Source organism: Rhea pennata, chromosome Z (genome assembly GCF_028389875.1).
Source record: "Rhea pennata isolate bPtePen1 chromosome Z, bPtePen1.pri, whole genome shotgun sequence".
NCBI classification, from domain to species: Eukaryota; Metazoa; Chordata; class Aves; order Rheiformes; family Rheidae; genus Rhea; species Rhea pennata.
Window position 1 is genome coordinate 78,080,312 of NC_084702.1, and position 13,802 is coordinate 78,094,113.

The following is a 13,802-nucleotide window of genomic DNA, read 5'->3' on the forward strand; positions in this document are numbered from 1 at the left end:
CGCGGCGGGTGGGCGCCGCGAGGGGCGGGGCGCGCGGCGCCATGAGGGGAGAGAGCGGCTCGGGCGGCGCCGCGGCGGGAGGCGGCGGCGGCTCGGGCGGTTGGGGACGTTTCTGAGGCAGCTGTGAGCGATCGTAACGCGCTGCCGTGGCGCAGGACGTGCCGGTGTCTCCGGGAAGGCAGGCAGGCAGGCAGGCAGGCAGCGGCTCCGCAGGTGGAAGCGGAAACTCGCCCCAGACACCTGCTGGTCGTTGGTACTCTGTGGGGCTGGTCTGCTCTTTCGAAATAGTCTGGAATAAGGACGAGAACACATGGTGAAAGACACTCAGTGAAACTTCAGCATTTCTGGGAGAATGGGAGAAACCGCTTATTTTACGTGTTTTCAGAGTTGCTGCTTGCAGTCTTCAGTACTGTTTTTTATTTCAGTAAGAAATAGTGTTTTACAGTTCCAGTCAGTACAGATGAAAATGAAATGATATGCCAAAGCAGTGCTCCATTCAGAGCCCCAGTGCAATGCATCAGCCGTGGGAACATCTTCTAACGCTTTTTTTTTTCATCTTTTTTTTTTTTAATGCCATGATTACGATGTGGTTCACAGCCTCAGCCTCCGTACTTTTTTAAATCCGTTTCACGTATGTACTGTTCAATTCCCATGAAAGAAGATATACTTTTGAAATTAATTGATCAAGAGTATACCCCAGTCACCTCTGAATTACACAACCTTTTTTTTCTTTCTTTTTTTTTTAATAAAATACTTTACAATAGATTTACCTACTTTGGAATTTAAGATACAGCATGATTCTATTCCACCTCTGGCCAACATTACTATGGCACATTGGGATTGCTAAACACTAAAATATTGCTTCTTAGTAGAGGGCTGGTATTTGCAAGAGCCATAGGAATTAAGAAAGACAATGACTATTTTCCACTGTTTCTCATTATTTTTTTTAACCAATCTTTGTATCTAGAACAGGATAGAGTTGAGTTTTGAGATACTACTACTGTATACACATACAGAGCAAGTTATGAAAGAGAGTGCTTAGCTTGGAAATTCAAAATTTATTTACAAGTTTTCACTAAAAAAGAAACAACAGAAAACCCTCCTCCTGGATATACTCTACTCTCTAAAATACTACAGCTGAAGACCATTAAATTCATTCACACATTTTACAGACTTGTATACAATCATGTGTGCTTTAGTTGTCCAGGTATCAGAAGAGATGAGCAACTAAGCTGTTTTAAAACAATGTAACTGACAGGTTTCTCTAGCCCTTCCCACTTTTAAAAATAAGCAAAAGCAATTTAAGTCACACTCTAACAGAAATAGAAAAGACATTTCAAGTTTAACTTTTCTAAATAGGTACATGAGGATTTTTTTTTTTTTTTTTGCATTCAAGGTTGCTATATAACATTGGACCTGACCCAGCCAGCCACCTTCACTGAAACAAGCTCTGTATCAAAGTAATTAGCAGTTCTCTCTGAGAAAGAACTGTAAGATCATACCCATAGGATCAATTTCAGAAACTCCTTACTTTAACTAAGGAAGACTGAAAAGCAGGGTGGATGTTGCAAATTTATTGTTTAGAAAAAGAATGGCATTTGAAAAGGGTGCAATATTACTCCAAAAGCTCAGAATACAAATGGTTCCCCACTTCTAACACACAAAGTGCTACACAAAAGTTCAACACAGCTCAAAAAAAGTAATAATAATCCTTGAAAGAACAGTAACAAATACTAGTTACTAAGATCACTTGCTAGTCTAAATTAACACTGAGTTGCCACCGTTTAGGTATGGCTCTGAGATTTGCATAGCTGTTGCACCTATTTTCAACTTACTTTGCCATTAGCATCAAACATCATTGATCTGAGAGAGCTATCAAACACCAAGAAAAAAAATCCTGGACTCAACCTAGCCAGGAAAATTCCACTTATGAACTGAAACATTTTTTTCCCCCATCTAACTTTAGCCTCCTCAAAATCACAATGGTATTTTCAATAGTTTATAATATTTCTAGAGCCAAATTCATGCTCTATTAAATAGTACCATGATAGTAACTACGAAATAATAAACACTGGATTTTTTAGTTTAAAAACAAATCAGGAGTGTACTGAAGGAAATCCATCCCTGAGTGACAAGACAATTAAAAACCACATCCTATTGACAATCATTGCAGCATGTTACCACATACACTGTAACGGTCAGTGCTATTAACAGGCAGCAGTAACTTGTTGGAGTCCAATATATTTACAGCATTGTTGCACTGATCCCATTCTTTTGTTTAATGAAACTGCAAGCGAACATTAGATAATAAGATAAATAGAAAGAGTGTCTTTATTATTATAAGTTGAGTGTCAAATTGACAGCTAAACCATGTTGGATCCCAGAAAACTCAAAGCAGTGATGGTTGGCAACTTTCCTCTTTGGATGTCCAAAAGCTTTTGCAACAGATCATCTTCAGCCAAACAACAGGAGCAGCACAATTGTAACGGAGTTTACTGCTATTAATGGCACTGTAGAGAAAAAACAGAGGAATTGTGATTTTTTTTTTTAACATATCCCGGAGAGACAGAATTTCATCTTATGTTGAGAGACTACCTTTTAAGAAGTAAATTGTTTTTTTAAAAACAATACAATTAATTTACCTGTGCAATTTAGAATTAGTGGAAGGAGCCATGATCAAAGTTTGAGATACCAAAAATTAATGAGAAGCTAAGTGTGAATACTCTTACGGCCGCCCAAGTTTTACAAGGCCGATGTGTTGGCCCCTTTCTCCAAAGGGAACTCAAATGTCTCAGAATTTGTTTCTTCTTTAGCTTCTACGGAGATTTACAAGAAGAATATCAGTTTTTATTCTTTGCTGCACAGGAGAAAAGGCAGGGTTTGTTCCTATTTGAAGGCTGTTTGTCAGTGCATGTAAAATATTTTTTTTGTGTGCTTTATAGTGAATGACTATTGGTAGCTTTCAAATTAAGAGCCCTCACTTTTATTTCCATGCTTTGAGGCATGCAAGTCAGGCTTACGGTTAAGAGTCCCAAGAATTACGTTCTTCTCACAGGATACTTCAATTCACATAAAAACAAATTCAGCCAAGGTGGAGCTCGCTGCACGCACTGCTTCATAGCCAGGATTCCCCACCAGCTCCCAAACTCCAAGAAGGGGCAAGATGCTACAACAGCACCACAAGTCCCAGCCACGGTCCCCATCTGCCCTGCTTGGAAAGCAGAGACTTTATCCAACCTACGGCACGAGGGCTGCGTGCTGTGACCTGCGCCTTCCTCTGTGGAGCCCACGCAAGAAGGAAGGAAGGAACCAGAAGGAAGGACAGACCGAAAAGGGCAAGTAAAAATGGCAGCTGGTTGATAGGAGAAAGACGCAAATCCTGAGACTATTAGTGCACTTAAAGTGCAGGAACAAAACTTTACAGCCGACGCACGTTTAACGAAGCGTTATCTTCACCTTACCTCTCATAACGGTTCGTACAGATCGAATCAGGTTCATTAGCTGCGCTTTAATTCCTGGTTCTTCTCCAAATCCTCCGATCCCTTGATCGCTTCCCCAGCCAACTGTGTCGCACAAAGACAGTCAGACGTGGTAAAAAAACCCATCACCCGTTGAGCAAGCGCTATTAGCGATATTAACCAGTGATCTATCGTGAAGAGGGCAAGCTTATTGCTAGCATCAGAAAGACAAATTACAACCTTTATTTCCAGACCACATTACTATTAGTCTCTGCATGTCAGAGAACCATAGGAGGTTATTTGGAATTAAAATAAATTAACAAAAGGCCAAAACAAATCCTACGCCTGTTTACAGGCCCTTACCAGAGGATACAATAGCAAGTAATTGTTGGATAGAAATAGCGACATTTCAGCACGTGTCAGAAGCCAACTACGTGCCAGAAAACGGTCAGAACCAACTCCAGCACGGGATTACGCTTTTTCTTAATTCCAAACGATGCAAAACCGCACGTTTCCAGCCAAACGACTCGGAAAGGTCTCAGAGGGCGGCGGGGGGGCGGGAGCTTTGCCGGGAGCTCCGGGCGGGCCCGCGCTGAGGCGCAGCGGCAGCGCTCCCGGCCAGGCCGGGCGCCGGCACGGCGAGGCGGAAGGGGCGAGCGGGGCCGGGAAGGGCCGGCCGGGAGCCGCCGGCCCGGCGGGGCCGCACGGGCGAGAGGGAAGCTGCCGGCGGCAGCGGGCGGGGGGCCGCTGCTCAGGGCCCGCGCTGCGCGGCGCTGGTAAAACCGCGGAGAGACACGGCAGTACGACGAACGGGGCGGCGGGGGCAGCGGCCCCGCCGGCGGCACAAGCTCAACCCGAGAAGGCCGGAGGGCAGCGGGACGCGCTGCCGGCTCCCGCGCTGCCGCCCTTAAGGACCCTGAAGGCGGCCCCGGCCCGGCCCCGCTCACCGTGGCGGAGGAAGCGCTCCTCGTGCAGCACGGCGATGGCGTTGACGAAGAGCAGCGCGGCCTGCAGCAGCGAGTACAGCGTGAACGCCATGGCCGCCGCCGCGGCCCCCGCGCTGCGCTGCGCCGCCGCCGCCGCCGCCGCCGCCGGGGCGGGACCGCGCGCCCGAGCGGGACGTGGCGGGGCGGGGCCGGCGCGGGGTGGGGCGGGGCCATCGAGGGGCGGGGCCGGCGCGGGGCGGGGCCATCGGGGGCGGGGCCGGCGCGGGACAATCGAGGGGCGGGGCCATCGAAGGGCGGGGTCATTGAGGGGCGGGGCCGAAGCGGGGGGCGGGGCCGGGCCGCCCCACCCCTCCCCCCCCCCGAGATGGGGGGAGCCCCGGGTGTGGGGCAGGGGCCGAGCCGTATATTGGAGCCTGGGTGACGACTCGAGGGAAATACCGAATGAATACATAAAAAATAAAAATAAATAATTAGAAAAAGAGAAACGTATATTATTTTCCCACCCGCCGGTCCTGATGGCGCTCGGGTTCGTGAGCCGGTCGCGTAGTGCAGATCCTGTCAGCTGCCGCCAGCGGGAATTTCGGGAGGCCGAAACGCGCCCTGTTATACGCTTAAATTCGACTGGCCCGTCTGCGTTCATTACCTAGTCTTGGCAGAATCGTTAAAAACACCGAATACTTCACATGTGGCGATCTTACAGTGTTATTTTGAATTTAATTTTATGGACACTATCACTTGATTTGGTTTCCCCCTACTTGTTCTTTTCAGGATGCGTTGATTTAAACCTTTGTGCTAACGGGAAATCGGCTCGGATCCTAATTGTTGTTTATCCAAAATGTAATGACGGCAGAAGTCAAGATTCGTGACAGAAACCAGAGTAAAACAATTACATTTGATATTGTATTGATCAGGGCCTGTGGGAACTTGTGCAGTCAAATAACAAAAATAATAATAACTGGAGCTCAGGGATACCGTATCGTTATTGACGCACAAATATATGGGGGTTTTTCACTTGCATCTTCGGGTCCGATTAGCGGAGAGGTTTTGATTTGCATAATCACTCTGATTTTATTTCTCAGTGACCGTACAATATGCAAACCCCCCAGCTCTGGATGGCCGAGAACTTTTATTACTCCATCAGGGTGCAACGATTTGCATGCAGATGTGTCGTCAGTAGAGTTGATGATACCATTTTAAGCGCTGCTGTTAAATTACATATTCACTGATGAACTGAAAACAAGAGAAAGCACCAGATCATCAGAGCCGAAGCATATTTTATGTTACTAACTTTCCCCTGAGAATCACTGATATTAAATAAGGAAGATAGAACAGAGATCAAACATCAAAACTTGTTTATCAAATATATTTATCATTTAAGACCAGGATGAATATATTCTCCATTCAGAGAAGCAAGTAAAACATCTATTTTACTTCCAGTGAAATCAATGTTATTTAAATATATGCTGGAGTGTTTTGTTACATCAAAGCTCAAAATATTTCCAAATTTTGGCTCTGATTCTGCCAACACTTACGTGTATGCTTTACTTCACGTGTGTCAACAGTCACTGGGAATACTCGAGTGTACGGACATCTGCGAAGACACACTTGCAGGCTCAGAGCTTCCAGCATAACTTATTTATCTGTCATCTAGGCTTTAAACTTTGGCACAGCTGCAAACCTTATAAAAAACTAGCAGTTAAACATTTTAAAATGGAGCCATTTCTAGTTCCCAAATACCTCCAGAGTTCTTTTCCCGTGTGTCTATAAATAACAAAAATGGCTGATCTCGACCCCAAATAAATATCAAGACACCAAAACCAAGCATTTCTAATAACCACTGTTATCAAGCAGCATTTCCTGGGCTACCTTCTTGCAGTATCCAAACTATAAATAAATACTAACCTCAATGTTTAGAATTATGGCAATGAAAAAACAAGGCTTTTAAAATAAGTATACAAGTTATGGCTTAATATTTTTACCCATAATTAAGATGTATTTCCAAACAGCAGCTGCTATAAAGCTTACATAAACTTGACATGATTTTCCCCTTTCTAAGATCCCTCATGGCAACTTAAAAACCACATGAGCCTTATCTCTGAATCATCGTGTTACATGGTCGAAGGCAAAACCAGACAAAGTTGCTTGCATTAAAAGGAAAGCATTTGTTTTTCTTTATTGGAGTGTTATATTTCATTGCAGTAAACTCCTGTGGTGTCATCTGCAGAGCACAGTCAATCACCGTAAAAGAGAGCTTTAAACCATTTTACAGGCGCCAAAGGATTACTCTTTAGGTGGGCGACACACTGTGAAGACCTTGGCATTTTTTATTCTTTTATATTTTTCCTCCTTGGTTATTCTTCAATGTTGCACAGGGCATAGCTCTTCGGGCCTGGCCTTCCTTTTTTTCCACCACAGTTTACAAGACTCAAGCTTGTTGCATGCAACAGTTTTCAGAATTACGTTAGATTATTCCCAGTGAGTAAATACCAAGCCACTAAATACAAAGCAAGTCTTCTCATCCCTTAAATCCTTAGCCTCGCATGCCATCATTTTCTGAGTTTTTTTTTGTGAAATAGTTTTGATGATTTCCTACTGTAGATATTTTATGTACAGTAAATATATTTTTGAGTGATAACTTGAGGAAAGGTGTGAAATTGGGCCATGCAATCCAAAGGTAAAAGTGATGAAATGTTATTTTGGCTGTACCTACTCGTACCTTGATTTGATTTCTGTAGTAGCTAATGGAAAAATTCATTAAAAAAGAAAAAAACCCTACACGTTATATGGACTATACAGAACAGGGTACTGAATCAAGGTGCTGGCTGAAGCTTTACACTCGTCTTCTCTGATATATGTACAGAGCTCTATCAGGAGTTACTTCAAAAATTCAACAAGTTCTGTACATCTGAGAAGAACACGGTTCTGTGGTTCAGGTATATGCTATGAAGAAATCCCTTTGCTGCATTTCACAGGTAAACCGAAGTCTTTTTTCTTCTTAGTCATCACACCTGTTGCGCTACCACACTGCTGCAAAGGACGATGACGTCTACTGCGCGTGTAATTGCTCTACGGCAGCACAAATCGGATGCTTTAACGGTCGCTTGGTTTTCACCACCAAACGTGGGAATGTGATAGGACTTCTTCCATCTGCGTGAATTAGTATCTGGTTCTTCCCCTTCATCAGCTGCATAGAGACCTTTGTCCCGTCCGTCGCTCTAAACGCACTGCCCGGCATTAGTTCTGCCTTTCCTTTGCTATCTGGGAAGGGTGTAGATCCATCCCCTTCGAAACACGGACTACCAGCTTCTCTAGGAGTTAGCACCATGAAAGAATTTAACGCATTTTCATACACAAAAGGACTACCTAGAGATTGGAGGGAAAAAAAAGGAAAAATAAATACATGGTTCTGAACTTACATATAAATTTAGTGGTGCCATTTCCCAAGTTTATCGTGCTTGGCCCCATAACCGTAATCTTTTAATGTCACCTCTTGTGGAGTGCATACCCCCACGCACGCTGCAGTTCATCATGGTACTACCAATACCGTAGTATCACATTATATGACGTTATTTTACGTTACGTTGTGTTAGTCCCCTCATGACCCCTGTCACCATTTGTGTTATGTTCATGCTGGAATACATCAGGCAAGAACCAAAGCCCCGTTATGCCAGGCGCCGTATAGGTGTTTTTCAGAGACGAGAGGCCTAGCCATTTCCCTGTCTGTGCGTCAGCTAGGCTAAAACAGGTACATAAAACAGGCCAGCAAGGGCAGCAGGAGAGCAGGGCCGAAACAAAACAAATCGGCTTTGTCGGAGAGTTGGAAGTCGCTGCTTAAACTCGCCTCACCTGCGACAGACAGCCCGGATTTGCAGGCACTGGGGGCTGCAGCAGGTTTTAAGGGGGGGATTTGCAGCTGGAAAACGTGAGTTAGTAACCTCGCTCTCTTACACTGAGGGTAGCTACAGCCGTCGGCTGAGGCGCCGCCGGGGATGCCAAGAGGCCGTCTGCACGGCAGGCAATCCGCGGGCAGATCTTACCGCTGCAATGCCCCTTGTCACTGCCAGCCGGCTGGGAGAACACCGGGCTTGTTCCTCCCTAGCAAGCTGGCATCACGCCGGAGGCAGAGGGCACTGGTTCCAGGAAAGTCGCAGCGCTCAGTTTAAAGATTAATAGACGATATTTTCCTTCAGCCTCTGAAGGTGGCGGGGGAAAAATAATCACGTACACGGCTGACTTACAGGTTGCAATTTATCCGATAACGTTGGCACAGCCACAGATTCGCTGCTCTGCAGCTAGGAGGAAACCGTGTGTAAAAGGTTCGGTCTCAGCTCAGCGTGCGGCATTCAAGGGCGAGTCAGAGGGATTGAGAAATTGGTGTAAAAAGTACCAGAAATCCTTCCTGCGTATTTTCCCATGACTCACCCCATGGAAGCGGGTACTACAGTGTGATGTCGGTCTCCAGAGTGGTACCACCTTGTCAAGGATGGGGGAAAGGGGCAAGGCCCTCCTCAGCACACCTTTGCTCCGTTTGCAGCGCTGCCTGTGAAAGACGCCTGCTTCTGCCCGTCAGCCTTGCCCGACACTAAGCCAACAGCTCTAACTCTCTGCTAGCTACAGAACCAGCTTTCTGCCCAGAAATCTAGCTGAGCCCGAGGAACAGATCCTACAGAGCAGTAACTCTTCCACACACCAGCCAAGCACCTCAAATACCTCTGTAAAAATCGAAGATGGCCCAGGGAAGGAATGTAGCTGGTGGAGAGGAAGTTTGGGTGGGGAGAGGCATCACTTGAACCGATTGCTCCATCCTTGGATCTCTTTCAGCGAATTTTTAACACAAGACATACCACAGGTAAAGTACAAGTATCTATGAAGAAGGTTAACACTTTGCTTCCAGAAAGAATTGCCAGTTTACTGCATTTTCTAGTACTGGTGTGGAACGAGTTCATAGTCCAAAACTATGGCATTTCCCCATCAGTGAAGAAAACGAAGTGGGGAGTATCAATCCATCGATTTGCTAGCGTACACTCAGAGTCCCTCACGCACTTTTTGGTCCAGAAGAAAGCAAGCAGCTGCTAAGAAAAGTGGTGGGGTATCACTGCTCAGGTGGTTGATCAGGGGGTGTTATTGAGGCAGCAAAGGAGAAAAATGGCAGCTCCAGAATGGAAATTGTCTCTTCAGAGATGGCCAACTCTGTGGATACAGTTTGCTGTTGCTGTTCAGAAATGTAACTTATATACACCGGGCCAGTCAAACCCACTGTTGAAATCTTATCAGCGCTATTGTTTGCCACTGTAGTATTTTCCAGAACCACTGCAGGTTTACTGAGATCTCTGGAAGAATAATGTGATCCACAGCGCCTGGCACAACAGAAATGGAGTAAAATAAGTCATTAGGCATTAGATAAGCACGAAGAGCTCTTTGTATTTTCAATTCAATCCAATTAATGAGAACATATATAACTATCAGCAGTACAGAGCTAATAGCTGAGGATGCTGGTGATAGTGCTGATTTCATTAATTATGGATGTGACCTTTTCCTCTCTCCCTAAATTTTTTGTCCTTTAACATAAAAATAGGTCTCATGATCCATCTCCCTCCTCCATTTGGCTAGTTATATTCAAACTAAAGCTGAACAAAGTTTTTTGTTCAAAGAGATTTCTTGAAAAATATTGTTGACACTCTTTATAGAAAGGAAAAATCTTAGAAGGATGTCCATTTTCTTGTGACTTCTGCTTGTTCTTGCAAAAACATAAAATGAAAATTTTGGCTACAATACAAAATGAGGAGTTTCGTTCTTTTTTTTTGCCTCCCTACAATTTCCACGTGTATATTTAAAATCTGGGGGAAGGGGAGAAGAATTCATTTCAGACATGAAGCAAAACCAAGTGTCATACCCCTAAAATGCTATACCCAGACACACATCCAAGCAATTCTCCAACCACTGTCGCTCCCTCTGCTGCGGGCAGATTTCCCTAGCAACCTTGGATCCTCTCCAGCCGCTGTAACGCTCACCTCCGGAGCACCTGCACTGCTACGCTGACCACAGCCAGCAGCAGGAGGCTTCCACTGAGGGACACCATGACGATCTCATAAGTAAGTGATGAACCTAGAAAAGAGTATGGAAACCGCAGGTGAGTTTGGCCAACAAACAGCTTTAAAAAATGCTGCCTTTTGTCCTATGGTCTGGTTGTTATATTTTCATTTTAAATTGCAATGCTGATGTTCTTCCTGCAGCTGGGCTTCTGTGCACACTGCAAGCCGCGGATGGAGGGGGGCTGATCTGCTCTCAGTTAGGAGGCTGTTCCTGTGCACTACTTTGGCTTCAGCAATCCTGCAGCTCAGTTAACTAACTCATGGGTCTTCAGCTGCTAAAGTGCAAATCAAAACTAAGTTGCAGGGCTGAGGCTAAAACGCAGCTCTCCGGATCCGAGGGCAGGCAAGGGCAGTCCTACACTGGTAGACTACAGAGCTATTTCACGTTATCTACTGATTCGCAGTGAAGCCGTAGCAGGATCCCATATCCCACTCCCTTTCTAGCCAGCACTTTCCATCCACTTCCAGCTTTTACAGTCTCAGTTTCCATCCATTTTGCCTCTTGGGTTTAATCTAAAACTTAATGGTGTGAAATTTGACTTAGATCCCCCCACCTCCAAGTTTCCCACTCCTCTTTGCTGTTGCCAAAGCTCTTTTTATTTCCATAATTTCTCTCTCCCTAAAACTCCGACAGAAATGGGTCTAACATTCATTATACTAATTCATCCATTCTTTTTGAGCCCGTTCATGAATCTGTATCTGCTAAACCTTGTATGTTTGATAACACTGCTATTGCCTGGGGCCTTAGAGTACTGTTGTCACTCAAATATACACTGCAAAAATGATTTTAAGTGCTAATGACAACAAACAGAAAAGTGTAGCACCTTCTTCCTTGGCAACCAGTGTGTTGTGAAAAGTTCCTTCAGCATCATTGACCGTTCTGAAAAAGAAAACCAACAGATATTCAGATCATGGTTTAATGTTCAAAATCAGTGTATTTATTCTAGACCCATTAATGACGTCTATATATTTCACTGTCTTGAATGTAAATTGTCTTTACAACTTCCTGGTGAGATAAGGACATTCTGCTATTGCCACTTTGCAGATTAGGAACCAAAGCACAGAGGGGGTAAGGGACAAATCTAAAAAGACATCACAAACCTAAATGTTTCCTTTAAGGTAATAAACTTCCCCAAGTGCCTTGAGTTTGCCTTCATGCTTGTTTAAGGCATCTAACTTTGACAAGTGCTGTGGCACATCATGTCCCCAGCCGGGATGCAGAGAATCGTTTGTTTGCACCCCCCAAATGGGTGCAGTCGTGGGGGGCTGCAAGGAAAACACACGGACAGCTGCAACATTTTAAAAATGATAGTAGCTGAGCGTGTGCATCTTCCTTCCCCCGCTCCTCAGCGCGCCTGGGCTCGGCAAGCCTGTCCAGAGCGTGAGACACTCGTGCTGAAATGGCACAAACGTCCTTCTCTTCTGCCACAAAGCCGGTGGGGGAAGTTTCTCCCCCCTTCCCCTCTCCTGTAAACGCCTCTTTCATTTGCTAATGACCCTTTAGTTGTTCTAATAGGGTGGTTTGTGGGTTCAGGGCTCTGAAATGGTTTAGCAAGAAAGGAACAAACAGACAAACACCTTTAAGTGGTTTTGCTGCTGGATAAAACCTGTGTGTAACTTGTCCTCAGCTTTGATTCCCTGCCTGAAATTCATTGCTTTCTAGAGAAAAGAGGTGAGAAGCAGCTGAGGTAGGATTAAAAGGAGCCGGGAATGGGTGGAAATAGCTGTTCCTTCCTCCATTGGGCCACAAGAAGATGAAGTCTGAGTTTGGATTTCACCTGGAGAAAGCAAACCACTGAGCTAGGGGACACCTGTGGCCAGGGCTCTGCTCCAGGCAGCATGCAGGCACTGAATATGATAAAGCCACAGAATAAAATACATAAGCAATCCTGCAAGCAGATACAACTTCAGGTCACTTTTACCTAATCCCAGATAACTTGCCCCAGGATACAGAAGGAGACTTCAGCAGAAAAGAGAACTAAGTTTGAATTTCTAGAGCCCAGGTTTCTACCTTTTATTTTACTGCCTCTAAAAATGCAGTGCTTAACTCCTGTAAAAAGTCTCAGCCACCACGTATGCAAGTAACTAGGAATCAGCAGCAACTGGACAGAATTTCTTGTTTTGCAGCAAATAATAACATTAATTTACCAGCACAGTATTGCCTGCTACCATAACCCTCATCCAAATACTGAGTTTCTCAAAATAGTGAGCGCAGTTCTCTTCGCAGCAAACACGAGGCAGGAATACATTATTACCTTACTGTCGGCACAGAGAAACCGAGGCTAGCAATTTGCACAAAATAAGCCACATTCTGTGGCATGGCTGGGAATTTCAAGCAGATCTCTTGTCTCTTGTTTTTACAGCTTCACCGTGAGCTTAAAATTATAATACATCTTGTCACTTGTCCTTTTTAATGGATAAAAAAAGGAGAATCTTGTAAAATCTTAAGTCAGATTCAGGTGTTACCTGTTACTAATACCTCCACACAAGCACACTGATACACAAAAGCACACACGTATTTCCAGCTTGTGTTGGGTATATGCAGATTCGTATTCATTACTTTATCCTATTCTAGGTCTTTTTCCAGAACAGAAAAGAAATGTGGAATCACAGGGTATATATCCTGATGACATCTAGTTAATAAACACATTAATCAATTGCTTGCAATATGTTTTCAGGTATCAAAAGAGCTTGTACTAATGTCTTAGACACTGCATTTTAAATTCTTTCCTCTTTGCTTCAATAAGCTTAAATTTAAATGGAATTATTGTAAAAACTCAGCATAAAAAAAAAAGCAAATGACTGAAGAAAATACAACCCTCTAGGAATACACTCAGCCAAACTTGTACTCACATTTATATGAAAAATGCTACCAACTCTGAAAAGCTGCTGAGGTCGAAATACTACACACAGCACAAACTAGATGTATCTGTAACAGCTACTTTTGAAAACCTTTAACAGCAAAATCAGGCAGCAAAGTTTTGTAGCTATGCAGCCTGTATCCCAGTTCTGCCTCTTAACCATTAGTGTGTGTGTGTGTGCATGCTTGCGAGTAGGCTGAAATGTTGGCCCAGAAGTTATTTCAAAAACTCACGTGAAAATTCCCGGGTTGAGCTTCTGTTACTGAAAATGGGAGATCACCTGCTTACAACAGTCCTCCAGCTCCTTGTTGTATAATCTCTTTTTCTCACACCATTAAGATGTCCCAAGAGGCACCTTGCTTTCACCCTTCAGTTTGAAAAAGTTTAAAAAAAATGCCATGGAAATTTAAATCCGTAACAGAATGAGAAGAAAAATTGTAAGTT

At 44.3% G+C, this 13,802-nt stretch overlaps 1 protein-coding gene across 1 annotated transcript; it reads right to left on the bottom strand.

The window, feature by feature from the left end:
* Positions 1–1,559: 1,559 nt before the first annotated feature.
* IER3IP1 (immediate early response 3 interacting protein 1) lies at positions 1,560–4,541 on the bottom strand. Its single transcript, XM_062599068.1, has 3 exons — positions 4,406–4,541; positions 3,462–3,563; positions 1,560–2,510 (listed from the first exon to the last, which is right to left on the bottom strand). Exons 1-3 carry the CDS (start codon positions 4,494–4,496, stop codon positions 2,455–2,457), a joined length of 249 nt encoding a protein of 82 aa, XP_062455052.1. The 5' UTR covers positions 4,497–4,541; the 3' UTR covers positions 1,560–2,454.
* Between the last annotated feature and the right edge of the window lie 9,261 nt (positions 4,542–13,802).

What these genes read in the sequence shown, in the direction of transcription:
- IER3IP1 (XM_062599068.1), bottom strand. Translation starts at nt 4,496, where the DNA reads ATGGCGTTCACGCTGTACTCGCTGCTGCAGGCCGCGCTGCTCTTCGTC. An exon ending in GGAGCGCTTCCTCCGCCACG is followed by an intron (nt 3,564 to 4,405) that starts GTGAGCGGGGCC and finishes TGTGCGACACAG; the next exon opens with TTGGCTGGGGAAGCGATCAA. An exon ending in TGTACGAACCGTTATGAGAG is followed by an intron (nt 2,511 to 3,461) that starts GTAAGGTGAAGA and finishes TTTTCTCTACAG; the next exon opens with TGCCATTAATAGCAGTAAAC.